Below are 24,882 nucleotides of genomic sequence, written 5' to 3'. Positions count from 1 at the left end.
TGTTCTGCCCCAGGATTTATCCAAGGGAAGTAGAAATACTGATAGTGGGGATCCTTTTATTGTGGATTAATTTTTTTCCTTTTCTCATACAGGAAGCAATGTGTTGATTGGTGACATCTTAGTTCTTCTTGGAGCTTCTCTCTATGCTGTTTCTAATGTGTGTGAGGAGTACATTGTGAAAAAGCTGAGCCGAGTAGAGTTTCTAGGCATGGTGGGCTTGTTTGGGACATTTATCAGTGGTCTCCAGCTGTAAGGTTCTGTTGTTTTCCTTTATACTATGATAAGAAAATACAGTACACATGATGACTGTCCTACTACTAAATGATATTTATTGATTTGAAACTATTGAGAAAATTAATTAATTTGGCTTATAATCCTATAGAGCTTTCAGAAAATTATTTCAGTTTTGGTCTCAAAAACGGTCAAAATTTATTTTGGGAGACTAATTGGTTAATCATTTGCATAAAAACCACAATTATAGGGAACACCAATTAATTAATAATTGAATTAAACATGGGGTAAATCTCTAGCTAAAACCCTAATTTTAAGCTATTTACAGCTTAAAGAGGAAGCTAGGTGGTATAATGGATAGAATCAAGATGGACTTGGAGTCAGGAAGACCTGAGATTGAATCCTACCTGAAATACTTCCTAGTTGTGTGATCCTGGGCAAGACCCTTAACTTTTCTCAGCCACGGTTTCCTTGTCTGTAAAATGAGGATAATACAGATATCCCTACCTCATTGGGTTTTTTGAGGAATAAACATGATAATATATGTAAAGTGCTTTATGAACCTGAAAGTGCTGCACAAATATTATTGTTGTTGGTCAGTTGTTTCAGTTGTGGCTGACTCTTTGTGACCCCATTTGGGGTTTTCTTGGCAAAGATACTGGAGTGGTTTGCCATTTCCTTCTCCAGTTCATTTTACACATGCGGAAACTGAGGTAAACAGGATTAAATGACTTGCCCAGGTTCACACAGCTAGTAAATGTCTAAGGCCAGATTTGAACTCAGGAAAATGAATCTTCCTCATTCCAGGCCACATACTCTATCTGCTGTGCTACCTATTTTCCCATATAAATATTAGCTATTATGATTGATAATAATAATAATAATAATCAAATAGAGAAAATTACCAAAATTATACTATGCATCTTAACAAATTGAGATCAAATGAATCAACAAAGATAACTTGCTCTGTGTCCCCTTTTGGATTTGTCTGAATCTCTATTTACTTTGTTTTTTTACTTTTTGTATCTAATTATAGCTTACCTTCATGCTGTTTGGATTCTCTTAAGCTCGTTTGGTATCATTGCCTATCTTTGTCTCTTATAGGAATATTGAAATATGGCTTGTACTTTCCTTTGTTTGTTGAAATGTATGAGGTCAAAATAAATTAATTATATGTAAAAAGAAATGTACGGGTCTTTAGGGCTCCTGCCTCTAATTCTATAATGGTGTATATAATGGAGCCTTGCTTCTATTAATCATTTCTAGGACACAACATTTCATCAGCAGACTTTGAGAGGGAAGACAAAGTGTGCTTTTTCTGCCTCTTTAGAATTAAATCTACTATTATAAAATATAAGAGAGTGAAAGTTAAGTTCTTTAGGAACCCATTTTAATTTCCTCTGCTGTCTTTGTTATATCTAATTATTGTATAGTCTTAAGAAATTCCTTGTTAATAGGAGTAAAATACATAAGAGATATACAGATTCTCATATAAGATGATAATCCCTTACCTAAAGTATATACAAAGTAGGTATTAAAAGTAATCTATGAAATTTACATTCTAACTTTTTGTTTTTTAACTGTTCTTCAGGGTACTTATAGAATATCAAGATATTGTTGACATTCATTGGAACTGGAAAATTGGTATGTTTATGAATGATAGTACCTTTCAATTATGATTCTTTCATTTATCTCATTAGAATCTATATTTCCAGCCCTAATCTGTGTGCTGAATTGTAATTCTGAATCACTAGTTGCATATTGGATTTTCCAGTGGGATGTCCCTATAGGTGTCTCAAGTGGAACTTGTACAGAACCTTTACCTCAATCCCACCCCACTTCAGAATTTCTCTGTGTTTTCCGGTGTTCCATCATTCTACCAGTCATGCAGGTTGAGTGTTCAATAGACAATGCCGTGGTAGCTAATCCTCAGGTTTCCTTGGACCCTTGCTGATTGACACCCTGATTAACAGTAAAACCAAGTGGGATGTTTTAGCTTCAGGACCAGACAAGATTAACCTTTGATCACAGTCAGCCACATTTATGTCAGAGTAATGCCCAGGTCACCGAGACCTTTGTAAAGTCTTCACTTTCCTTATCCCTGTCTTTGTTAAGTATTGACTTGAGAAATCTGTGTTTAATCATGAAAAATGTAATGTTCCTCCTCTCCTCCACATCCTCAGGTGTTAATATATATGATGACACCCCAAGAAAACTACCAAAGACAATTTAAGACCAGATTTAAAGCTTACATCACTGTGAGACAAGTAAGGGAAAGCTTAGAGAATTCTTAGGTTTGGAAGGGACTTCAGAGAAGTCTTATTCACCCCCTATTCAAATCATGAATTCCCTCCACAGTATCCCTAACAAGCAGTTATTCCGTGTTCACTTGAAGATGATCTGTGATGGGAAACTCACCGTTTCACAAGGTAGCGCCTCTCTGATTCAGACAACCGTAATTGTTGAGAAGTTTTCTAAGGAGCCACAATTTGCCTTCCTGTAAACTCTATCCTTGAAGGTCAAGTAGCATAAATGTAATCTCTCTTCTGTACGATGGCTCTTCGAAAGTAGCTGTCATATCTCACCCAAGTATGTTTTTCTCGTCTAGATATGTTCCATTTCTTCCATATGCCTGTAATGCCTTCCCCCCTCCCCACCCAGTTCCATCTCTTAGAATCCCTAGGTTCCTTCAAAACTCAGCTCATGTGCCATCTCATATGAGAAGTCTTCTTTAATCCTGGCATTCCCCTGACTTAAAATGGCTGAGTGTGACCAAAGGTTAATCTTGTCTGGCCCTGAATAAAAGCTAGAACATCCCACCTGGTTAAAACAAATGGAGTTGGTTTCTATGGGTATTGGTTGGCAGTGGTCCAAGGAAACCTCAGGATTGACTACCATGGCATTGTCTACTGGACACCCCGGGATTTTGTAAAGACTGGTGAAAAGTTTTCAAATGCTTCTCCTTCTTTAATCCTAATTCTTGCTCCTTCTTCCAAATTATAGTATATATTCTATCTGTTTACATGCTGAATTCCTGAATGTAAGCTCCTTGAGGGCAAAGAGTCTTCTTTGGTTTTATCTTTGTATCCATGGTCCCAGCACAGTGCCTTGCACATGGTAGGTACTGCATAAATGCTTGTTGGATTGGATTGAATTCAACTAATCCTCTTGTGATAATAACCAAAATTTACCTGCTACTTTAAACTTTGCAAAGTACTTTAAATATATGCTCTCCTTTGATCTTCATAATCATCTTGTGAGAGAGGTACTATAGTATTATTATCCCCAATTTACAGATAAAGAAACTGAGGAGATGAAGTGATTTGCCTGTAGTCATGCAAGTAGTGTCAGAGGCAGTATTTGAACTCAGATCTTGTTGGACCTGAGTTCAAATGTGGCCTCAGACACTTGACACTTGCTAGCTGTGTGACTCTAGGCAAGTTACTTAACCCCATTGCCTAGGGGGGAAAAAGATATTACCGTGATGTGTGGTTGGACAATTCATTTCTGACAATCTAAATTGTTATTGAGAAGTTATCTGTAGTGATGAATTTCAAAGCAATGCACCTGCAGAATCTGCATAATTTAGGTAAAAAAAATTTCTTGCAGAGAGTTGTTACCCCTTATGTCCTTTATTAAGACTAGCGTGGATCACTGTCCTTTCAACATCTCCTGCTCTATCACAGTATATTGGCCTCATATACCTCTTTAGCAGCATACAGCAGAGATAAGGGACCTTGAATTTATTCAACCCCTTTGACATCCTTGATTCAGAGCCAGGTGATACAAAATTGAGCCCATCAGGAACCAAAAAAAGGAAGTCATTACAGTTTATAATAATCACAACAGTGGCATAGCATAGTTGACAGAAAACCATCCTCAAAGTCAGGAAGATGTGCGTTCAGTTCTTGCCATTGGATATATATTGGCTGGGTGACCCTGAGTAAGCCACCTGCCCTTTCAACGCCTCAGGCAACTCTTGAAGACCAAAAGTGGCAAAAAAGGTGGCCAACCTGCATTGGTAGAGTTTTTCTCACATGGAGCTTCTCATACCAATGAAATTGCAGGTCTGTACCAAAGTGACAACTCACATTTATTCAGTACTTTAAGATTCACAATATACTTTCCTCATTCATTCAAAAAGCAGTTATTAAACAGTAACTATGTCAGGTATGGGGCAAATAGGTGGCATAGTGGATAGAGTATCAAGGCCTGAATTCAGCAAGACTCATCTTACTGAGTTAAAATCTGATCTCAGATGCTTACAAGCTCTGTGGCTCTGGGCAAGTCATTTAACCTTGTTTGCCTCAGTTTTCTCATCTGCAAAATGAGCTGGAGAAGGAAATGGCAAAACACTCCCTTAACTTTGCTGAGAAAACCTTAAATGGGGTCACAAAGAGCAGACAAAACTGAACAACAACAATATCAGGCATTGGGAATACAAAAATAGAAATGAAAAAGTCCCTGGCCTTAACCAGCTTACATTTTATTGAGGAATGGAAATAGCACGTGCAAAAGAAAAGTAAATATCAAATCCTGTTCAATCATAGAACTTGTTGATTGGGAAGGGTCTTCAGTGTCATCTAGTTCAGTCCCTTTTCTAGAATCTGAATGTGCTCTAGAGCTTCATCAACAAATAGTATTTGTAGATAGGTAAATCTCAGGTTTGGAGACCCATTTGGGAATACTCATCACCTTTGGAAAAGGGCAACTGCTGCAGACTAGGCCCTTGTTAAGCATTTAGTAACTTTCTGTTAATGAAAACGTTAAGTGACCTCTGACTTTCGAGTAAAATAACGAGCCAAATAATTAGAAAGCTTTGCTCTGCTGACTTGGAAAGGCAGAGAAAGGCAGCAGATTTCTTCTCATTTGAGCTGGGGAGAATAAACAACCCCCTGCCCGAGTCTGAGCTAACTGTCCTAGAAATGAATTTTAAAGCTCAAAGGCACCTTAGAGATAATCTATTTCAACCCCCTCATTTGGCTTCTTCCCAGAAATTTCTAACCCCTGAACTAGAAATATGTTCGTCTTTTTTCCCTCCTTGGAAAGCTTGGTTTTTCTCACTTTACTGACTGGATATTACTAGGGAAGAATGTTGATATGTGCTACCAAAGTATGTGTACCTTGAACATGGCTTCCAGACACTAAAACACCCTTCCCCGACCCTGTCTCACACAACCCTGCCTTCACCTCTGTTATATGCACTCATTTTATATTACTTTTTAGCCCAGTTTTTGTGTGTGTGCGCCATATTTCCTACCAGATTATGTATGCACTGTGGCCTATCTAAGTTTGTTTGTTTTTTTTAAAATCTTACTCATCAAACGGGCTAATGCTGTATGTAGTTCATCCCTAATAAATATTTGCCAAGTTTGCTAAATGGAATTATTTCCCACCTGTGATTTTTTTTTTATTTTGCAGCCCTGCTATTTGTGGCTTTTGCCCTCTGTATGTTCTGTCTGTATAGCTTCATGCCAATGGTCATCAAAGCCACGAGTGCCACCTCAGTCAACCTGGGCATCCTGACTGCTGATCTCTACAGTCTTTTCTTTGGACTCTTTCTTTTTGGATATAAGGTAAGCAGCTAAGTGATGCAGTGGATAGGGTGTTGGGCCTGGAGTCAGGAAGACTCATTTTTCTGAGTTCAAATCTGGCCTCAGATACTTACTAGCTGTGTGACCCTGGGCAAATCACTTCACTCTGTTTGCCTCAGTTTCCTCGTCTGTAAAATGAGCTGGAGAAGGAAATGGTGAACCACTCCAGTATCTTTGTCAAGAAAACTCTAAATAGGGTCACTGAAAGTGATTAAATAACAACGATAATCAAGTAGACCTGATATATACTTGGCATACTTCCCACAGAGTTTTGTCTTGGCACAAATCTAGATTAAGGGTGTTTTCTTTTTCAAGAATTCAGACTTGAAATAAAATCTCATCACCTCCAAGAAATGAGCTTTGGGTAATGGCCCTTGGCAGGTCAGGAGTTCCCCCTCTTTGCTCCCCTTATTGCTGTTTTCTAATTAGAGAACTCTGCACAGAACTTGAAAGTACTCCAGTGAAGCACTTTCAGATTAATGAAGCATAGCCAATTTGCTTGGCAGAGGAGGCCATGGCTACAGGGCAATGACTTCTGGAGAGGCTAAATTTGTGTAAGCAGGAATGGAGCCAAGATGCTAAGAGCTGTGCATGATAAGATAGTTGGGCCTTTGCGAGTCTTAGATCCTATTATTCTGTCCCCTTCCAATTAACCTTCCATGCCCTCTGCTCACAAACCAGAGCACGGAAAGTATAGGATGGGAAACGTGGGGAGACAGACATATTTATGGTTTTGTACACTGACAGCAGTTAGAATAATTCCATTTCTGGTGTTAATTCTCCTATTAACATAGTGATAGAATTTTTGAGTAGTGAGTAATTTTAGAGATTGTCTCGTTCACTTTTCTCATTTTTGAGATAATGAAAGAGAGGTAAAAGTGACTTGCCCAAGGGCACACATTTGAGAAGACCCAAGTTTTCTGTCACCCAGTCCTATTGTTTTTCTGTTATATCAGATAGTAAAAAATGAGAGTTTAACATCAGTCATGTTAAAGTATCATATATGAGGGGAAAAAAACAAGATATAACTTTTTTTGCCTTTGCCAAGTTGGTCAGCTAGATTGCAGACTCCTTAGAAACCTTAGAAACTATTTTTTTTGTATCCCCTTATGGTGCTGAGTGAGCAGGGTGCAGAGTGTTGAAGTGGATAGAGTCAGTGATTGGAGTCAGGATGACTTGGGGTCAAGGTCTGCCTCTGACACATATTGACTGTGTGACCATGGGCAAATTACTTAACCTCTCAGTGCCTCATGTCAGCTGTCTAATATGAGACAGTGACAGTTGCAATATATGTCAGAAGAGAGGGTGTCCACACTGGGAGTTTCACATATTGATCTGTCAACAAGAATTTCTTTTAGCATCTATTATGTGCCTGGCTGTTGTTGTTGTTGTTTTTCTTTCCTTCTTGAAGAGGATCATAAGGTCAGGGAGGTGATGCCATTACTTGCAGGTGAGTTTGGATTTAATTGAGGGAGGGCTGTGCAAAGTCATCAGTCTCACTTTCTCCCTCCAGAGCCATTTGAGTCCAGTGGCAAGATACAGATTAGGATGACTGGAGATGGCCCTGGATGCAGTGGGAGACCTTGGGCCCTTTTAAGCTAAGGTCTTTAACAGCTCTTAGTTTGACTGAGGCAAAATCTATTCAGTCATTAAAGCTAGGTAAGAAATGAGGCAGAGAATGACCTCTTTTACCTAGTCAAAAGAAAGAATCAGTATAGGAGGGGAAGATCTCTGGGTTTCTGGCCAAAACAGAAACAATTGCTATTTACATTCACTCATAGCCAGTTAGGGCCCAAACGGTGATCACTAAGTGGTGCTTGGGCTGGGACCTATTGTTGGCCAATCCATGAGAGCCAGAGTGATTTGGGTTTAAGGCATGGTCTTTAAGAAAAAAGTCTGGCCAGTAAACCCCAAGGTACCTTGGAGGTTTCATCAATCAAAATTTACATTCCTTTGGGCAGAGCACCCGCAGGTAAGGGTGTCATATACCCTATGTGGACAGAGGGAAGGGAAGGGAAAAGAAAGGAAAGAAAATAGAAAAGAAAGAAAGAAAGAAAGAAAAAGAGAGACAAAGAACAAAACGAAGAAAGAAAGAAGGAAGAAAAATAAAGAAAGAGAGGGTGGAGCCAAGATGGCAGAGTAAAAGCAGTGACTTGCTGGAGTTCTCCCTCAAACTCCTCCAAATACCTGTAAAAAATGGCTCTAAACAAATTCTAGAGGAACAGGACCCACAAAAAGATGGAGTGAAACAAATTTCCAGCCCAAGACGACCTGGATGGTTGATGAGAAAGGTCTGTTGCACCAGGATGGGAGAGGAGTGCAATTCAGCCTGGGCTATGCAGGCAAAGACTGGGCCTTACTGAATCTGGAGCAGGCCTTAGGGGACTGAATCACTAACAGCTGGAGCAGTTTCTAGCCTTCTCAACCCACAAATGCCAAAAACAACTTAGAAGGTCAGTTGGTAAGTTCTGTCAGACCTGGGCGAGAGAGGAGTGTGGCTCAGATCCCAGTTCTGGTGTAGCCCTGGAGTGGTGGCCCACAGATGGTGGGGGAATTAAGCAGCTGATCAGAGGGGGATTGCAGGGATCTCTTTGCTGGTACTGAGGGAGGATTCTCTTGCTTTGCCCATGCTTGGATCTGAGTTATGTCCTGGGTGGTGGTCCTAGGGTGAGGAGAAGCATTGGTGTGGTTCCAAGACAGAAAAGAGTGTTTGTGGTCACTAATAGACCAGAGCACAGGCCAGGAAAGGAGTGAACATTTTGCGTTTGATTGGGCCACCTTGGAAGAACTGGAATTTACAGATCCCTAGAAGTTTCTCTGAAAACAGCTGCACAAAAGCCCTGAGGCTTGGGACAGCACATCCTCCACACTGGAAGCAGACCCCTACCTTAACAAAGAGTTTAAAAGTAAAGTAATTGGCTGGGGAACATGAGCAAACAGCGCAAAAAAAAAAAAGTCTGACCATAGAATCTTACTTTGGTGACAGAGAAGATCAAAACATACAACCAGAAGAAGACAACAAAGTTAAAGCTCCTACATCCAAAGCCTCCAAGAAAAATATGAATTGGTCTCAGGCCATGGAAGAGTTCAGAAAAGGATTTTGAAAAGTAAGTAAGAGAAGTAGAGGAAAAATTGGGAAGAGAAATGAGAGTAATACAAGAAAATCATGAAAAACTAGTCATCAGCTTGCTAAAGGAGACCCAAAAAATACTGAAAATAACACCTTAAAAAATAGCCTAATCCAAATGTCAAAAGAGGTTCAAAAAGGCAATGAGGAGAAGAATGCCTTAAAAAGCAGAATTGGTCAAATAGAAAAGGAAGTCCAAAAGCTCACTGAGGAAAATAATCCCCACCCCACCCCCTTTTTTTCTTAGGCAGTTAGGTTAAGTGACTTGCCCAAGGTCACAGAGCTAGTGTCAGGTGTTTGGTCTGAGGCCGGATTTGAACTCAGGTCCTCCTGACTTCAGGGCCGTGCTCTATCCACTGCACCACCTAGCTGCCCCGAAAATAATTCCTTAAAAATTAGAATGGAGCAAATGGAAACTAATGACTTTATGGAAAGTCAAGAAATTATAAAACAAAACCAAAAGAATAAAAAAATAGAAGAGAGTATAAAATATCTCACTGGAAAAACAACTGACCTGGAAAATAGATCCAGGAGAGATAATTTAAAAATTATTGGACTACCTGAAAGCCATGATCAAAAAAGGAGCCTAGATATCATCTTTCAAGAAATTATTAAGGAGAACTGCCCTGATATTCTAGAACCAGAAGGTAAAATAGAAATTGAAAGAATTCACCAATCACCTCCTGAAAGAGATCCCCAAAGGAAAACTCCTAGGAATATTATAGCCAAATTCCAGAGTTCCCAGGTCAAGGAGAAAACATTGCAAGCAGCCAGAAAGAAACAATTCAAGGGTTGTGGAATCACAATCAGGATAACACAAGATTTAGCAGCTTCTACATTAAGGGATCAAAGGGCTTGGAATATGATATTCCACAGGTCAAAGGAGCTAAGATTACAACCAAGAATCACCTACCCAGCAAAACTTGAATATAATCCTTCAGGGGAAAAAACAGTCATTCAGTGAAATAGAGGACTTTCAAGCATTCTTGATGAAAAGACCAGAGCTGAATAGAAAATTTGACTTTCAAATACAAGGCTCAAGAGAAGCATGAAAAGGTAAACAGGAAAGAGAAATCAAAAGGGACTTATTAAAATAGAACTGTTTACATTCCTACAAGGAAAATGATATTTGTAAGTCATGAGACCTTTCTCAGTATTAGGGTAGTTGGGGGGGATATATATGTGTGTGTGTGTGTGTGTGTGTGTGTGTGTGTGTGTGTGTGTGTGTATATATATATGTTATATATGTATATGTGTATATATATAATGTATATATGTGTATATGTATATATATAATGTATATGTATGTATATGTGTATATAGAAAATGTATGTGTATATATAAAATGTATGTGTATATGTATGCATATACATACATATATATATATATAGGCACAGAGTGAGTTGAAGATGAAGGGATGATATCTAAAAAATAAAATTAAGGAATGAGAGAGGGAGAAGGAGAAAGGGAGAGGTAGAATGGGGTAAATTATCTCACATAAAACAGACAAGAAAACAGACTTTTATAGTGGAGGGGAAGTGGGGGAAGGTGAGAGGGAATGAGTGAATCTTACTTTCGTTGGATTTGGCTTAAGGAGGGAATAACATACACATTCAATTGGGTATGGAAATCTGTCTTACCCTACAGGAAAATAGGGAGAAGCGGATAAGAGAGGGAGGGCATGATAGAAGGGAGGGGAGATTGGGGGAAGGGGTAATCAGAAGCAAACACTTTTGAGGAGGGACAGGGTCAAAGGAAAGAACAGAAGAAATCGGGGTGGAGGGATAGGATGGAGGGAAATATAGTTAGTTTTTCAACAACATGACTTATGGAAATGTTTTGCATGTTTTGCATGACTACACATGTATAATCTGTATCAAGTTGCTTGCCTTCTCAATGAGTGTGGGTGGGGAGAGAGGAAAGGAGAGAATTTGGAACCCAAAATTTTAAAAACAAGTGTTAAAAATTGTTTTTACAGGCAACTGGGAAATAAGATATACAGGCAGTGGGGTATAGAAATCTATCCTGCCTTATAGGAAAATAGAAGGGGAAGGGGATAAGAGAAGTGGGGGTTGGTGATAGAAGGGAGGGCAGATTGGGGAAGGGGTACTCAGAATGCATGCTATCTTGGTGTGGGGAGAGGGGAGAGAAAGGAAGAAAATTTGGAACTCAAAATCTTGTGGAAGTGAGTGTTGAAAACTAAAAATAAAATTAATTTAAAAAAGAAAGAAGGAAGGAAGGAGTTGTGTTGCCCTAAGTAGCCAATTCCAGTTGGGTCCCTATGGGGCAGCTCCTGCCACTACTCATTGAGGTCGTCGTTTGTCCTTTGTTCTTGAAATATGCCTGCCTCTGTGTTAGTTACTAGGGATGTAAAACAAAAATGAAGAAATCATAGTTTTTCCCCTCCTCCTCCTCCCCCATGATGTCTTATTCACAATGGTACACGCACAAAGGTAATAAAAAAGTTTGCTGGCTGACAACCACAACCATTTGACTGCCGCAGAAATTTCACTTGATAACGAGCCGTTGGTAGCAGAGGTGATTCAGTGTTGTGTCTTTGTCCTTTTGAAGCCGTCTCACATTTCAAGAATTTGTGATTTTGTAGTAGAATCAGGGTGGATCCAGTCTCTATAATTGCAAGTTGCCACTCCGGCTCCCACCCCTGCCAATACCCCCCCACCCCCCACCTGTTTCCCATAGTCTTTAGTCTTTGTTGGTTGCTGTTTCCCAGTGACCCCGCTGCTGCTGAACATCTCCAGATTTAGGTAAGCTGGTTCTCAGATGATGGGCACGTAGTCTATCGATGACCTTGGCTGGGTCCGTCAAGACAAGTGCTCCAATGGCATGGCTTTTAAGAACTCAGGGCTACCTTTGTGCCATGATGGAGGATCAGAGCAGGGCTTGAGTGGAGATTGCTGCTGTCTATCCATACAAGAAAACATCTTTCAATGAGTGCTCTTCCTTGAAGCGGGTCATGTTCTTAGTTGAAGGACTGACCCCTGAGGTGAGTAGATTGTTAGAACAGACTGCTTAAGAGGCTTAAAACCTGACAGTAACAAGATATATATTTGACTTAACTGGCTGTTATCTCATAACTGATAACGAATGTTCCAAAGCTGAAAATCATGTTTATTGCTGCTTTATAGCATAATAATCTATTGAATTATAATTTATTATGTTCACAAGAAATTCCATGTGACATATTAAATCAGGCCCATGGCTACACAGTTCAGTTTTTATTGTCTAAGAGTGGTGCTGTAAAGTTTCCATTGCCAAAATTGGATAATTAGGATTCAAAACAAGTTCTGTGGAGGTGTTTTAACTCCCTTAGGGAATTATGTCTGCATTTTGGGTGACTGAGATTTGCTGACTGAAAAAGTGAAGATGATCTATTTTGTATAAGTACAGTTATATAAGAGATCAATTATTTTGGGATAACCCATGTTCAGTAGAACAGGCATTCTGAAGTTTTCATATTCCAGGATCGGGGGAACAAGTCTGTTCAGTCTGTTCACTTTATGTTGTCATGATTTGTTTGATTTCGATCATATTTCCCTTCATTTCTCCCTGTTCATTTCATCTTATTCAGTTTGGCTCAGTGTTCTAGCCTGTCAAGATCTTTCTGAATTCTGACTTCCTTAGCCAACGTGTCAGCTATTTCTCCCAGCTCTGTGGTCCAGAAATGTGATAAGTGTTTGATGTATGCTCTTACTTAAATCATTGATATAAATGTTAAATGACACAAGATCAACCAGATATTCCTGTGGCACTGCACTAGAGACTTCTTCCAAGTTGATACTAGTAATGATGACTTCTGAGTGAGGTCATTTGACTAGTACTGAATCCATCTAATTGTCCTATGGTCTCGTCCATATCTAGCTATATTTTCCATAAGAATAGTGTAAGAGGGTTTACTTAATGAGGTGCTAAAAGTTAGGTTAGCCATAGCCATAGAATTACACTGATATATTTGTCTTGTAAATCTGTTTTAAAAAATAGTGTCTGGCATGCAGGCATTTAATAAATATCTATTGATTAATTGATTGATGAAGCTAGGTAGGCTCTTTGTGAATATTATTTTCTTTCTACATGCTTATTAGCTGTCATTTCAGTCATATGTTATAGAATTTTGCCAGGAGTCAAAGTTAAGCTCACTGGCCTCTGGTTGGAAGACTTCATTGTCTTACCTTCTAAAAAATTAAAGAAAATTTCTTCAGTCCTGCTCTACCTCTCATGCCCCTTATTCTTCATGAGCTTTTGAAGATCCAGTAGTGACTCAGTCAGCAATCACATTGGCCATTTCTCTTAGGACCTGAAGTTTTAGTTCTTTTGGGCCAGGTGGCTTGAACTCATACAGAACTTATAGGTGCTTTCTTACTGACTGACTGACTTATCTCCTTATTTACCTTGGTCCATTTTTCTCTCTATTATTTCTAGTCCAAAGCTCATTCTCCTTGGCAGGAAAAAAAAGAGAGCAAATCTCTTCCTTCTTTTTTGTGGTCATTACCAGAGTCTCTTTTATCCCAAATAATATTCCTATTTTTTTTTTAGCCCTCTTCTTTTATCCCAATATAAATTTTAAAAAACCAAATCTTTTTCATATCTGTAGCTTTTCAAACTACCCTCAGCTCATTCTGAAGTTTACCTACTAGGAGAATGTCATGCCCAGCCTTGGACCTGGGTTCAAGTCCCATCTTTGACACATACTGGTATGACCCTGGGCAAGTCATTTAATTTATCAGTTCTCTAGGCAAATCTTCTTCAATCAGTTAGACCTCACTGAACCTTGCAAAGAAGGTGCCAATTTCCAATTATAGTGGGAGTTTCCTCATCTATAAATTCCCTAAGCCAGTGAATCACAGATCCCATACTTATCTCTATTCCCTGTCCTTTTTTCTATTTTTCTGAACATTCTTTAAAAAAAATCTAAGTTGGTTGATGAGATTCCTGTACACTCATGTTGGTCTCTTCTTCATTATAATTGTTTCTCTTTTTGTCTTAATAATTTCTTAAGAGCTTCTTTCCTATATCTCCTCAGCTTACTTTCTCTATAGCATTTTAACCCATGGAATCCTACCTGTCCTTCCTCTGAACACTTTGGAATTCCCTTTCCAAAAGCCTAAGTTTGTTTCTAGCTTTCCTCTCCTTGCATCACAAACTCCAAGCTGGAATGATCACTTCCTCACAAAGTTCTCATCATTTCCAACTCAATGACCAGTGCCTACCTGGTGCTGAGAATCAGATGCAGAATATAGTTTTTTCCTTGTTAAAAATTATCAAGGCAAGTCACGAATGTCTTAGCATCTCTGGCTTCGATCAGAGAGAGTTCTGGTAGGTGGCCAGATAATTGAAGCCCTCCTCCCACAGCTCCATCATGCTTCCATGTTGGGTGTGGGATCAGTTTCCTGAACAGATCACAGTACTTTTCCATATGAGTAGGAGAGTACTTTCTCTTTTCTTTCTAAACAGAGGTGAAACAGAAAAATTTTGTCTTTGTTTTAAAACAGGTATTGGCAAATACTGCCTGTTTTTGTATCGCTTATGAGCTAAGAGGGGAGCTAGGTGGCCCAGTAGAGTGCCAGGCCTAGAGTCAGAAATGCTCATTTTCCTGAATTCAACTCTGGCCTCAGACACTTACTAGTTGTGTGACCATGGTCACTCAACCCTGTTTGCCTCAGTTTCCTCATCTGTAAAATGAGCTGGAGAAAGAAATGGCAAGCTACTCCAGTATCTTTGCCAAGAAAACTCCAAATGGGGTCACAAAGTCAGACAAGACTGAAGTGACTGACAGCAACAGCATAAGCTAAGAGGGTTTTTATATTTTTAAATAAAGTTTTATTGTATTTAAAAATGTAAAATACATTCTTAGGTCACCAGCTGAACAAAAACAGGCTGGATATGGCCCAAGTACTATTTTGCCAACCCCTGTTTCAAAACATTCTTGAGGGAAACATATGCTTCTAAACTTGTACAGCAATTTTAAAATTATTCTCCAATACTCCAATGAATTTATTATCTCATTCATATGGGTTTCCCATCACTGATGAAGAACATAACCTATCTACACCTATCCATACTGTGTCACTCTCTCCAGGTTTCTATGTCAATTTTGATTATTTTTTGTTTTTAAATCACCTCAACGTCTCCTTCTTCTTCCTAGTCCTTTAGAGTCATACCTTATAAAAAAGAGAAAAAAAATTAATTTGATAAACCTAGCCAACATATTGAAAAAGCCTGTATATGCAGTGTTCCACACCCATAGTCTTCCACTTCTGCAGGGAGTGAGGGAAAGTACTTGCTCATAATCACCTGTTTGTTTTAGTGGTAGAGAAGAAATAGTTGGGGGAAAAAAGCTGGGAGTGTCTATACTTTATTCAAAAGAAGAAAGACACTTCAATGTTCATACAATCAAAAAACAAGTTGGTTGTTTTAGCAGCATAGCAAGGCCTTTAGTTTTTCTAATTCTGATTCTCCTTTGGAAATCCATTGCAAGAGACCTATTATAAAGACAGTCACTAGGTGGAGTAAATTGTAACATTTGGTGAGTCTACAATCCTCAACAGTGAAATAGAGCCAAGGAAAGTGGGAAAAAGGGAAGAAAAAGAGCTTTGGAAAGAAATGTCCAAAATGGACATATGCAAGCACAGACTTGAAATAATTATGCTTCTATATGCATTAAAAACACGGTAGATAAAAGATAGAGGGGAATATAGAAGAAAAAAATTAAGACATACGTAAAGGACTCTTTAGGGCAGCTAGATGGCACAGTGGATACAATGCTGGCTTGAAGTCAGAAAGAACTGAATTGAAATTTGGCCTCAGACACTTAGTAACTGTGTAACCCTGGGCAATTCACTTGTTTGCCTCAGTTCCCTCATCTGTAAAATAAGCTGGAGAAGGAAATGACACACCACTCTAGTATCTTCGCCAAGGTAACCCCAAATGAGGTCATGAAGAGTTGGACATGATTGAAATGACATTATTCATTGTTGACATTGATAATTTTCCTTATTGCTGGGCACTTTTGTACATCTGCCTTTTGTTTTTGTTTTTTTTAAGGGAGGGAGTAGTGAAAAAACAAACAAATATTGGGCCATTTAAAGAGACTAAATAAGGCTCAGAATCTCCTATCTCATAAAATATCAAAAGACACTATGTTCTGTCCACCTCAAGCCACCTTAGGAACCTAGATTTGAATTGGGCTGGATTTCTTGGGGCCTATTCTGGTATTGCATTTGTTCTGTTTTAAAGGGTCATCTCTTTACAAACATGGTTGTTTCTGGATTGGGGTAGACATTTTCCGAAAATGTAGCATTTCTACTTCAAGTTAGATTCTATGTAGGCAGTGGGGCGCATAGGAAAAAGTTCTGGATTCTGAAGTCAGAGGACATTAGTTCAAATCCCAGCTTTGCCACTTATGATCTATTTGACCTTCAGCAACTCATTTAACCTTTCTGGGCCTCAGTTTTCTTGTCTGTAAATCGAGGGGAGTGGACAAAGTGACCTTTGAACCCTTTGAAGTCTAAATCTCTGATACATAAAAATGCATAGTAAATTTGCCACATACTGTTCCTGCAGCTTATGAGTTCATCAGTGAACACTAGGATGTTCTGTATCACATTAGGCAGTTGAGTATAGTGGGAGCCAGGAGAGACCTGGATGAAATTCCTGCCTCTTGCTATTTATGAACTGTGTGACCGTGGGCCAGTCAGTTCATCTGTCTGATTCTCAGTTTCCTAATCTGTAAAATGGGGATAATAAAACTTGTAGTACTCACCTTATAGAATGTTGTGAAACTCGTGTGAAATCATAGAACTAAAGTGCTCTGCAAATCCAGAAGTGCTAAAAGAAAAGTTTGGGTGAAGTGATACTTTGGCAAAAGGCCACGTGGAAAAGTGTGTTTAATAAGTCATAATTATATATCAGTTTAAGTTTAACAAAGCATTTTTCACACATATCACCTTATTTTCATCTTCACAACCACCCCATAGGATGGTGTTCTTATTAACTCCATTGTTCAGATTAGGAATCTGAGATAAAAATAGGTCTTAACCTGATGTGTCCAGCGTCACCCAGCTAGTAAGTGTTTGAGGTAGAATTTGAACTTGGATCTTCTGTCTTTATGTGCAATGCTTTATCCTCAGTGTCACAGTGACCCCCATGATTGTTGACAATGATGCGGTCAGAAACCTAATGTCTTCTTCTTCCCCTCAGTTTTCAGGGCTCTACATTCTCTCCTTCGGTGTCATCATGTTGGGCTTCATCTTATATTGTTCTGTCCCTACTCGAAATGTGGAGCCACCTGAAAGCAGCGTGCCACAACTGACCAGCTTTGGGTTTGATAATCTGGGACTAAAGATTGAAGAGAACAGCCAGGAAGTTAGCCCTGCAGCCATGTAGCCAAAGAAGCTGTGGTGCAAATGGACTCTGGATAACTACCAGATAAACTGGGTGTTGCCTTCTGGTGTAAATGGAAACTCACTCACTGTTGGAAGCAACACTCTGAAATATCAATGAATTTGTCAAAATGTGAACATTGTGTCAATGTCTGTATATGTTGTATAGAATTGTATAAGAAATAGAAAACATTTTCTAAAAAAAATAGAAATGACGACTAATACATAGCAGAATTGAGTGTTCAGAACATGACAGAATACGTATGATAATCAAAAGCTGTCAGTGTCAGGATGGTAGGTGGCAGGGAGTTGGATCTGAGAGAGCTGGCATGAGGCTAGAAATGAAGAATAAAGGATGCTTTTTGGAAGCAACTTAGGAGCAAGCTGTAAATTAGAGGTCAAGATTAGAGCTGAGGTCAGGTCCAGTTGGGCTGTCCAAACTAGTCCGATTTCTCCCTTACCTAGAGGCTTCTTATATATTTCTTGCAAAAAACCCCATCTATTTCTAGGATGGGTTATCTAGTGCCCACAAGTAAGAGTAGGTAAATGAATGCACTTGATTGGAAAGGGTAATATATGGGGTATAGTTGACAGATCCTGACCATACCTTTTACTGAACTAGATACTGTATTGATTCAGGGAAGCCTGGCTCTCTTTGACTATTGTAAAAACAGAGGTTAAGACATTACCAAATATTTATAATGTGCTGTAAATTTTTTTTTATTTATGAAAGATATATGTATTATTACTACTACTTGCAATTATCATAAAACCAACTAATAATGTGTTCCACTTTAAGCAAACCCAGTATGCAAAAACTTTAATGTTTAAAATAAACAAATAAAAGGGCAAGTATTTACATTATAGGAGGCAGTGAGATGGCTTAATGGATAGAGCTCTGGGCCTGGAGTCAGCAAGACCTGGGTTCAAAACCGACCTTGGACACTTACTAGCTGTGTGACTCTGGGCAAGTCACTTAACCTCTGTTTGCCTTAATCCGTTGGAGAAGGAAATGGCAAACCACTCCAGTATCTTTGCCAAGAAAACCCTATGGACACTGTGCTCTATGGGATCACAAAGAGCTGGACATGACTGAACAATAAATTACGTTATAAAATGATGCTTTATTCCACAAAATAATTCATTGTTGGATTCCTTTGGGATAGCATGATCCCCTGTTACATTTAAAATATAATACAATTTCTAAAATTTTATTTTTGCACTCTGTCCTCTGCCCTCCCAAGAATACATCTACTTTATGAAGTGAGGTATATTTAAATAGAAGCACTATTTCATGTAACAAGAGAAATCAAAATTGATTTGGAGATTATTTGGGAGAAATGAAAAGGTTTTCAATATTTTGAGTTATGGAAATTGGTTTTTCACTTAATTTACAAAATGTAAGGGTGTCTCAATTACAATATTTCATTGAAAGTTCTTGGTAACCAACACAGATTGCCATTTTAATTTGCCACAATATGGTTTACATGATTTCTCTTAAGGATGTGATCATTAATTCTCAGGTTTTTTATTTTGCCACTTTGATGGATCTGGGATCTCTTCTGCATGAGTATATCCTTTTCTGGTACAGGTTGCATCCTGGCCATTTTTTATCATCTCATACTATTCTTGTCCCTGTTTCTACCCAATATGCTAGAGGCCTTTGTTGGTTGCTTTTAATGTTTTATGGATACCAAGCCAATACACAAGCTATCCCACCTTTTATCCTTAACTTCTTTACATTTCTAGCTCACCTTCCTTCTGGTTATGATAAAGATTTTTATGCCACTTCTCACATGCAGTTCTTCTTTGTTAATGTGATACAGCACACTGCACCCTTTGGGGCATCTGCATTTTTAATTGATCTGACATTTAAGTATTCCTTGAGGCATATCATATGGAATCACTGTAGGAAAAATCCATGTAAAAACAAGCTGTTAATTTTGAAAAACAGCCAGTTTGTGCAATGGGCAGCCTTTGAGTCTGGGTCTGGAGATTTGGGAGGGAAAGCAAGAAACCCCTCCAAGGAAGCAATCTTTCTTTGTTTCTCAATTCAGAATACCTGGGGAATGTGTGGCCTACAAAGGTGAATTCTCTTTTGTAGATTTAATTCAGTCCCTGTTCTGCCAACAAAGAGTACTCATGTTATTGACAGCCAAGAATTTCCTCCCTGGTCTCTTCCTTTCTTTCCCCAACATTACATTTGGGATAGCCATCACAGGGGAGGGAAGATGTATTTCTGTCAGCTTAAGTCAGAATTTAGATACATTTTGCCATAGCAAAACAACTTTAAAAATGGTATTTGGGTATAGCTGTAACAATACCTTTACTACTAGTCTCCAGCTACAGTACTTGATTTCAAGCTAAGTCTAATCAACAAGCATTGTAAACATTTATTTTGTGTTGGGCACTGTGCTAAGCTCTAAGAAGTCAAAGTAAGGCAAAAAACCAGGTCCTGTTCTCAAGGAGCTCACAGTTTTAAGGGAACAAGGGAACAGGCAAACAACTATGTAGAAACAAGATATGAGCAGGGTATATTGGAGATAATCTCAGAGGGAAGGCACTAAGATTAGGGACTGGGAAAGGCTTCTTGTGGAAGGTGAAATTTTAGCTGAACTTGAAAGAAGCCAGAGAAACCAGGAGGCAAGAGTATGGGGAGGGCGGGGGAACAGTCTTTGAGTTGGTTTGGGAATCTGTGCTCCATCTTTAATATTGTTTCTATGGGTAATTGCATCCTGAATTCAGAGACTTTATTGTAATTGTTGAGAGAGAGAGAGAGAGAGTTCATAAATCAAGTACTACCTATGTTTTAATTTTAACTGTATCTGAGCAAAGTATCATATTAATGTGCAATGCTACTTTCATTTAAAAGGTATTTTTATTCCCTAGAAACCCTACCTCCAACATCTAAGTTTCTGGACCCTCAGTGTTCCTTCCACAACACAGTAACTGTACCAGAAAAAGAACAGTAGCACTAGGAAAATGAGTGTGTTTAGAGAAGGCAGTGCTAATTCCATTTCTATATTTGCATTTTAAAACTAGACTTGGAGGTGGAGCCAAGATAGCAGAGTGAAAGCAGTGACTTGCTTGAGCTCTCCCCCAAACCCATCCAAATACCCATAAAAAAATGGCTCTAAACAAATTCTAAAGCAGCAGAACCCACAAAAAGACAGAGTGAAACAAATTTCCAGCCAAGACAACCTGGATGGTTGATTAGAAAGGTCTATTGTGCTAGGCTGGGAGAGGAGCATAGTTTGGCAGGGGCGTGCAGGCCACAGCAAGCCTGGAGCAGACCTCAGAGGACTGAATCGCTGGCAGCTGTGGTGGTTTCCAGACTTCTCAACCCACCAACGCCAAAGACAACTTAGAAGATCAGTGGGAAAAATCTTTCTGTGGTGAGAGAAGAGCTAGGTCTCAGCCCCAGTTCCCGAGAGCTCGTGGCCCAGGAGCAGTGTCTGCCTCCTGAGCTACCAGCCCACAGACTGAGGGGGAATGGAGTGGCTGATCAGAGAGGGACTGCAGGGATCTCTTTGCCAGTACTGAGCAGGAATCTCTTGCTTTGAAGTATCTCTGAAAACAGCTGAACAAATCCCTGAAGCTTGGGACAGTACATTCTCCACATTGGAAGCAGACCCTTACCTTAACAAAGAGTTTAAAACTCAAGTAGTTGTCTGGGATCATGAGCAACCCTTAGCAAAAAGAGTCAGACTATGTTATCTTACTTTGGTGACAAAGAAGAGCAAAACATACAACCAGAAGAAGACAACAAAGTCAAAGCTCCTACATCAAAAGCCTCCAAGAAAAATATGAATCAGTCCCAGGCCTTGGAAGAGCTCAAAAGGGATTTTGAGAAGCAAGTCAGAGAAGTAGAGGAAAAACTGGGAAGAGAAATGAGAGTGATGCAAGAAAATCATGAAAAACAAGCCAACAGCTTGCTAAAGGAGACCCAAAAAAATACTTCTGAAGAAAATAACACCTTAAAAAAAAAGCCTAACCCAGATGGCAAAAGAGGTCCAAAAAGCCAATGAAGAGAATATTGCCTTAAAAAGCAAAATTGGCCAAATGGAAAAAGAAGTCCAAAAGCTTACTGAAGAAAATACTTCCTTAAAAATTAGAATAGAGCAATTGGAAGCTAGTGACTTTATGAGAAATCAAGACACAGTAAAACAAATCCAAAAGAATGAAAAATTAGAAAACAATGTGAAATATCTCATTGGAAAAACAACTGACCTGGAAAATAGATCCAGGAGAGAGAATTTAAAAATTATTGGACTATCTGAAAGCCATGTCAAAAAAAGAGCCTAGACATCATCTTTCAAGAAATTATCAAGGAAAACTGCCCTGATTTTAGAACCAGAGGGCAAAATAGAAATTGAAAGAATCCCAGATCTCCTCCTGAAAGAGATCCCCAAAGGAAAACTCCTAGGAATATTGTAGCCAAATTCCAGAGTTCCCAGGTCAAGGAGAAAATATTACAAGCTGCCAGAAAAAAACAATTCAAGTATTGTGGAAACATAATCAGGATAACACAAGATTTAGCAGCTTCTACATTAAAGGACTGCAGGGCATGGAATATAATATTCCTGAGGGTGAAGGAGATTGGATTACAACCAAGAATCACCTATCCAGCAAAACTGAGCATAATCCTTCAGGGGAAAAAATGGTCATTCAGTGAAATAGAGGACTTTCAAGCATTCTTGATGAAAAGACCAGAGCTGAATAGAAAATTTGACTTTCAAATACAGGACTCAAGGAACATGAAGAGGTAAACAGGAAAGAGAAATCATAAGAGACTTATTAAGTTGAACTGTTTATATTCCTGCGTGGAAAGATATTTATAACTCATGAGACCTTTGTCAGTATTAGGGTAGTTGGAGGGAAAAAAAATATATGTATGTATGTGTATAGATAGATAGATAGATAGAGGGCACAGGGTGGGTTGAAGATGAAGAGGTCATATCTGGAGAATAAAATTAAGGGGTGAGAGAATTATACTAGGAGAAGGAGAAAGGGAGAGGTAGAATGGGGTAAATTATCTCACAAAACAGAAGAAAAGCTCTTACAGTGGAGGGGAAAGGGGAAGGTGAGAGGGAATGAGGAATCTTATTCTCATAGGATTTGGCTTAAGGAGGAATAACACACTCAATTGGGTATGGAAATCTGTCTTACCCTACAGGAAAATAGGGGGGGAAGGGGACAAGAGAGCAGGGGGATGATAGAGAGGAGGGTAGATTGAGAAAGGGGTAATCAGAAGCAAATACTTCTGAGGAGGGACAAGGTCAAAAGAAAGAATAGAATAAATGGTGGGGGCAGGATGGGATTAAGGGAAATAGAGTTAGTTTTTCACAACATGTCTACTATGGAAGTGTTTTACATAACTTTACATGTATGGCCTGTATTGAGTTGCTTGCCTTTTTTGAGGTGGAAGGGAGAAAATTTGGAACCCAAAGTTTTAAAAACACGTTTAAAAAAAATGTTTTCAGATACACGTGGGAAATAAGAAATACAGGAAATGGGGTACAGAAATCTATCCTGCCCTACAGGAAAATAGAAGGGGAAGGGGATAAGAGAAGGAGGGGAGAGATAGAAGGGAGGGCAGACTAGGAGAAGGGGTATTCAGAATGCATGCCATCTTGGGTGGGGGGAGGGGTGAGATGTGGTGAAAATTTGAAATTCAAAATCTTGTGGAAGTAAATGTTGAAAACTAAAAATAAATTTATATTAAAAAAACCCCCCAAAACAAAAAAAGACCAGACTTGGTCATGTGGGCACTCTGCCAAATGGCTTAGGGTTCCTCTTTCAATGGGTTAGATGCTCAGTTTTTCCAGTGGAGTACACCTGGAAACAACCTCATTACAAAAGGTACAAAGATATGCAAAACAGACAATGAGTAGGCTGCTCTAATATGCTAGATATTTATGTAGTCCCTAACATGGATTATCTTATTTGAACCTGCTGTGTACTTCCTGTACTTAGAACACATTCCTCCTAGCAAATTTAAGGGTTTTGTGGAGGTTCTCACAGTAGCTCTAAGTAGCAGCTATGCTGGGCTTGGAGTAAGGAAGATCTGAGTTTGAATCCTGTCTTAAATACTATTTGTGTAACCCTGGGCAACCAAACTTCTCGGCCTTAGGTTCCTCATCTGTAAAATAAGGATGATAATCCTTCATCTGAGGTTGTTGTGATTATCAAATGAGACAAGATACACGAAGTACTTCACAAAATGAAGCCCTATATAAATGCTAGCTATTAAAATTATTATCCAAATGAGGAATTTTGTGGCCAGAGAGGGCAGAACACCTTTCCTGAGATCCCTGAGTATGTAGTCAGTGGCTAGGTTAAAGTCTCCAGAATTGGGTCTCCAGGTTTCTAATTTCTCATGGCTGCCTGAAGACCCTTCTTCTTAAGAAAACCAACACTAACTAGCTGGTTCTGCCAAGCTTGAGATGGCACCTTGACCCCTTTGATAGTTGATGAACAGCAAGTGAATGTATTCTTAAACTGTAGAGTCTGCCTAGGTAGGAAAGGGCTACACCTTTAAGACACCTTACTATATTCTCAAGGAACCTCAGAATTGGAAGGGACCTCAGAAGTAATTTAATTCAACTCATACCTGACCTAGACTCCCCTCTGCAGCATCCCTTATAAGTGGCCACCCAGGCTTTGCTTGCAGACCTCTAAAGAGGAGGAACCCTTGCTCTACCTCACAGGCAGCCCATTGGTTTTTTTGATAATCTCCCATGTAAGCCTCTCAGATCTTTGATGCATGCACACTGACTGTGCTCTTTTCTGTCATCATTATGTTAATTTGTGCCATCTGCATCAGCACTAAAACCATTTATTCATTGGGTTTCTGGCTCAGGATCCAAAAGATATCAATAAATCAGGAATATTCTGAGGACAGCCACTTAGCTGATTAAAAGGCTGAGGGATTTATAAGGAAATTGTGTAAATGCTGAAACATGCAGTTTTACAATAAACTATTTAAAGTTTTCTCAGAGGGTGGGGAGGAAGTATATAAATAGCATAGCATAGGGGCTGCAAGTCTTCAGGAATGCAAAAATTTTACCTGTCCACACAAGACTGGTCAAGCGGAACAGGCTATTTCCTCCCTTGTATGATTTGAGGGTCACTGGGAAGGTCATCTGTCTCCAGATTTCTTTTTACTGATGCCTGACATCCAACCATTAACAAATTAATTCTTTTGCTCACCCTTTATTACATATTTGAAGTTTGAAACTACATATTAATCCCCTAACATTGTTTTCACCTCTGCTCAAAAATCTTTATGGGTTATTTGTTATCTGTATGATAAAATCCATACTATTTTACTTAGATTCACAAGTTAACATATTTAGACCCGAAAAGAACCTTAGAGGTCGTCTATTCTAAGCTCATTTTACAGAGGTGGAAACTGAGGACAAGAGAGGTTAAGTGAGTTGCCCAAGGTCACAGAGATGTTAAGTGGTGAAGCTGGGATTTGACCTCTGGTTCCCTGGATGCAGATTCTGTGCTTTTTTCTCTGTACCATGAT

At 39.1% G+C, this 24,882-nt stretch overlaps 1 protein-coding gene across 1 annotated transcript in view; it reads left to right on the top strand.

Moving 5' to 3' along the window:
- The window catches only part of SLC35F2 (solute carrier family 35 member F2), a 73,399-nt gene extending 54,931 nt beyond the window's left edge, over nt 1-18,468 (top strand). Inside the window, exons 5-8 of the mRNA XM_020996174.2 lie at nt 93-249; nt 1,823-1,875; nt 5,653-5,807; nt 17,167-18,468. Coding sequence (XP_020851833.1) covers nt 93-249; nt 1,823-1,875; nt 5,653-5,807; nt 17,167-17,352 — 551 coding nt within the window. The 3' untranslated portion in view covers nt 17,353-18,468. The remainder of the gene's footprint in view (nt 1-92; nt 250-1,822; nt 1,876-5,652; nt 5,808-17,166) is intronic.
- The last annotated feature ends 6,414 nt before the right edge of the window (nt 18,469-24,882 follow it).

The sequence above is a fragment of the Phascolarctos cinereus genome, unplaced genomic scaffold, assembly GCF_003287225.1.
Source record: "Phascolarctos cinereus isolate Bilbo 61053 unplaced genomic scaffold, phaCin_HiC Scaffold_726;HRSCAF=1367, whole genome shotgun sequence".
In the NCBI taxonomy this organism is placed as follows: domain Eukaryota; kingdom Metazoa; phylum Chordata; class Mammalia; order Diprotodontia; family Phascolarctidae; genus Phascolarctos; species Phascolarctos cinereus.
This window is presented reverse-complemented; position numbering and strand designations above follow the sequence as displayed.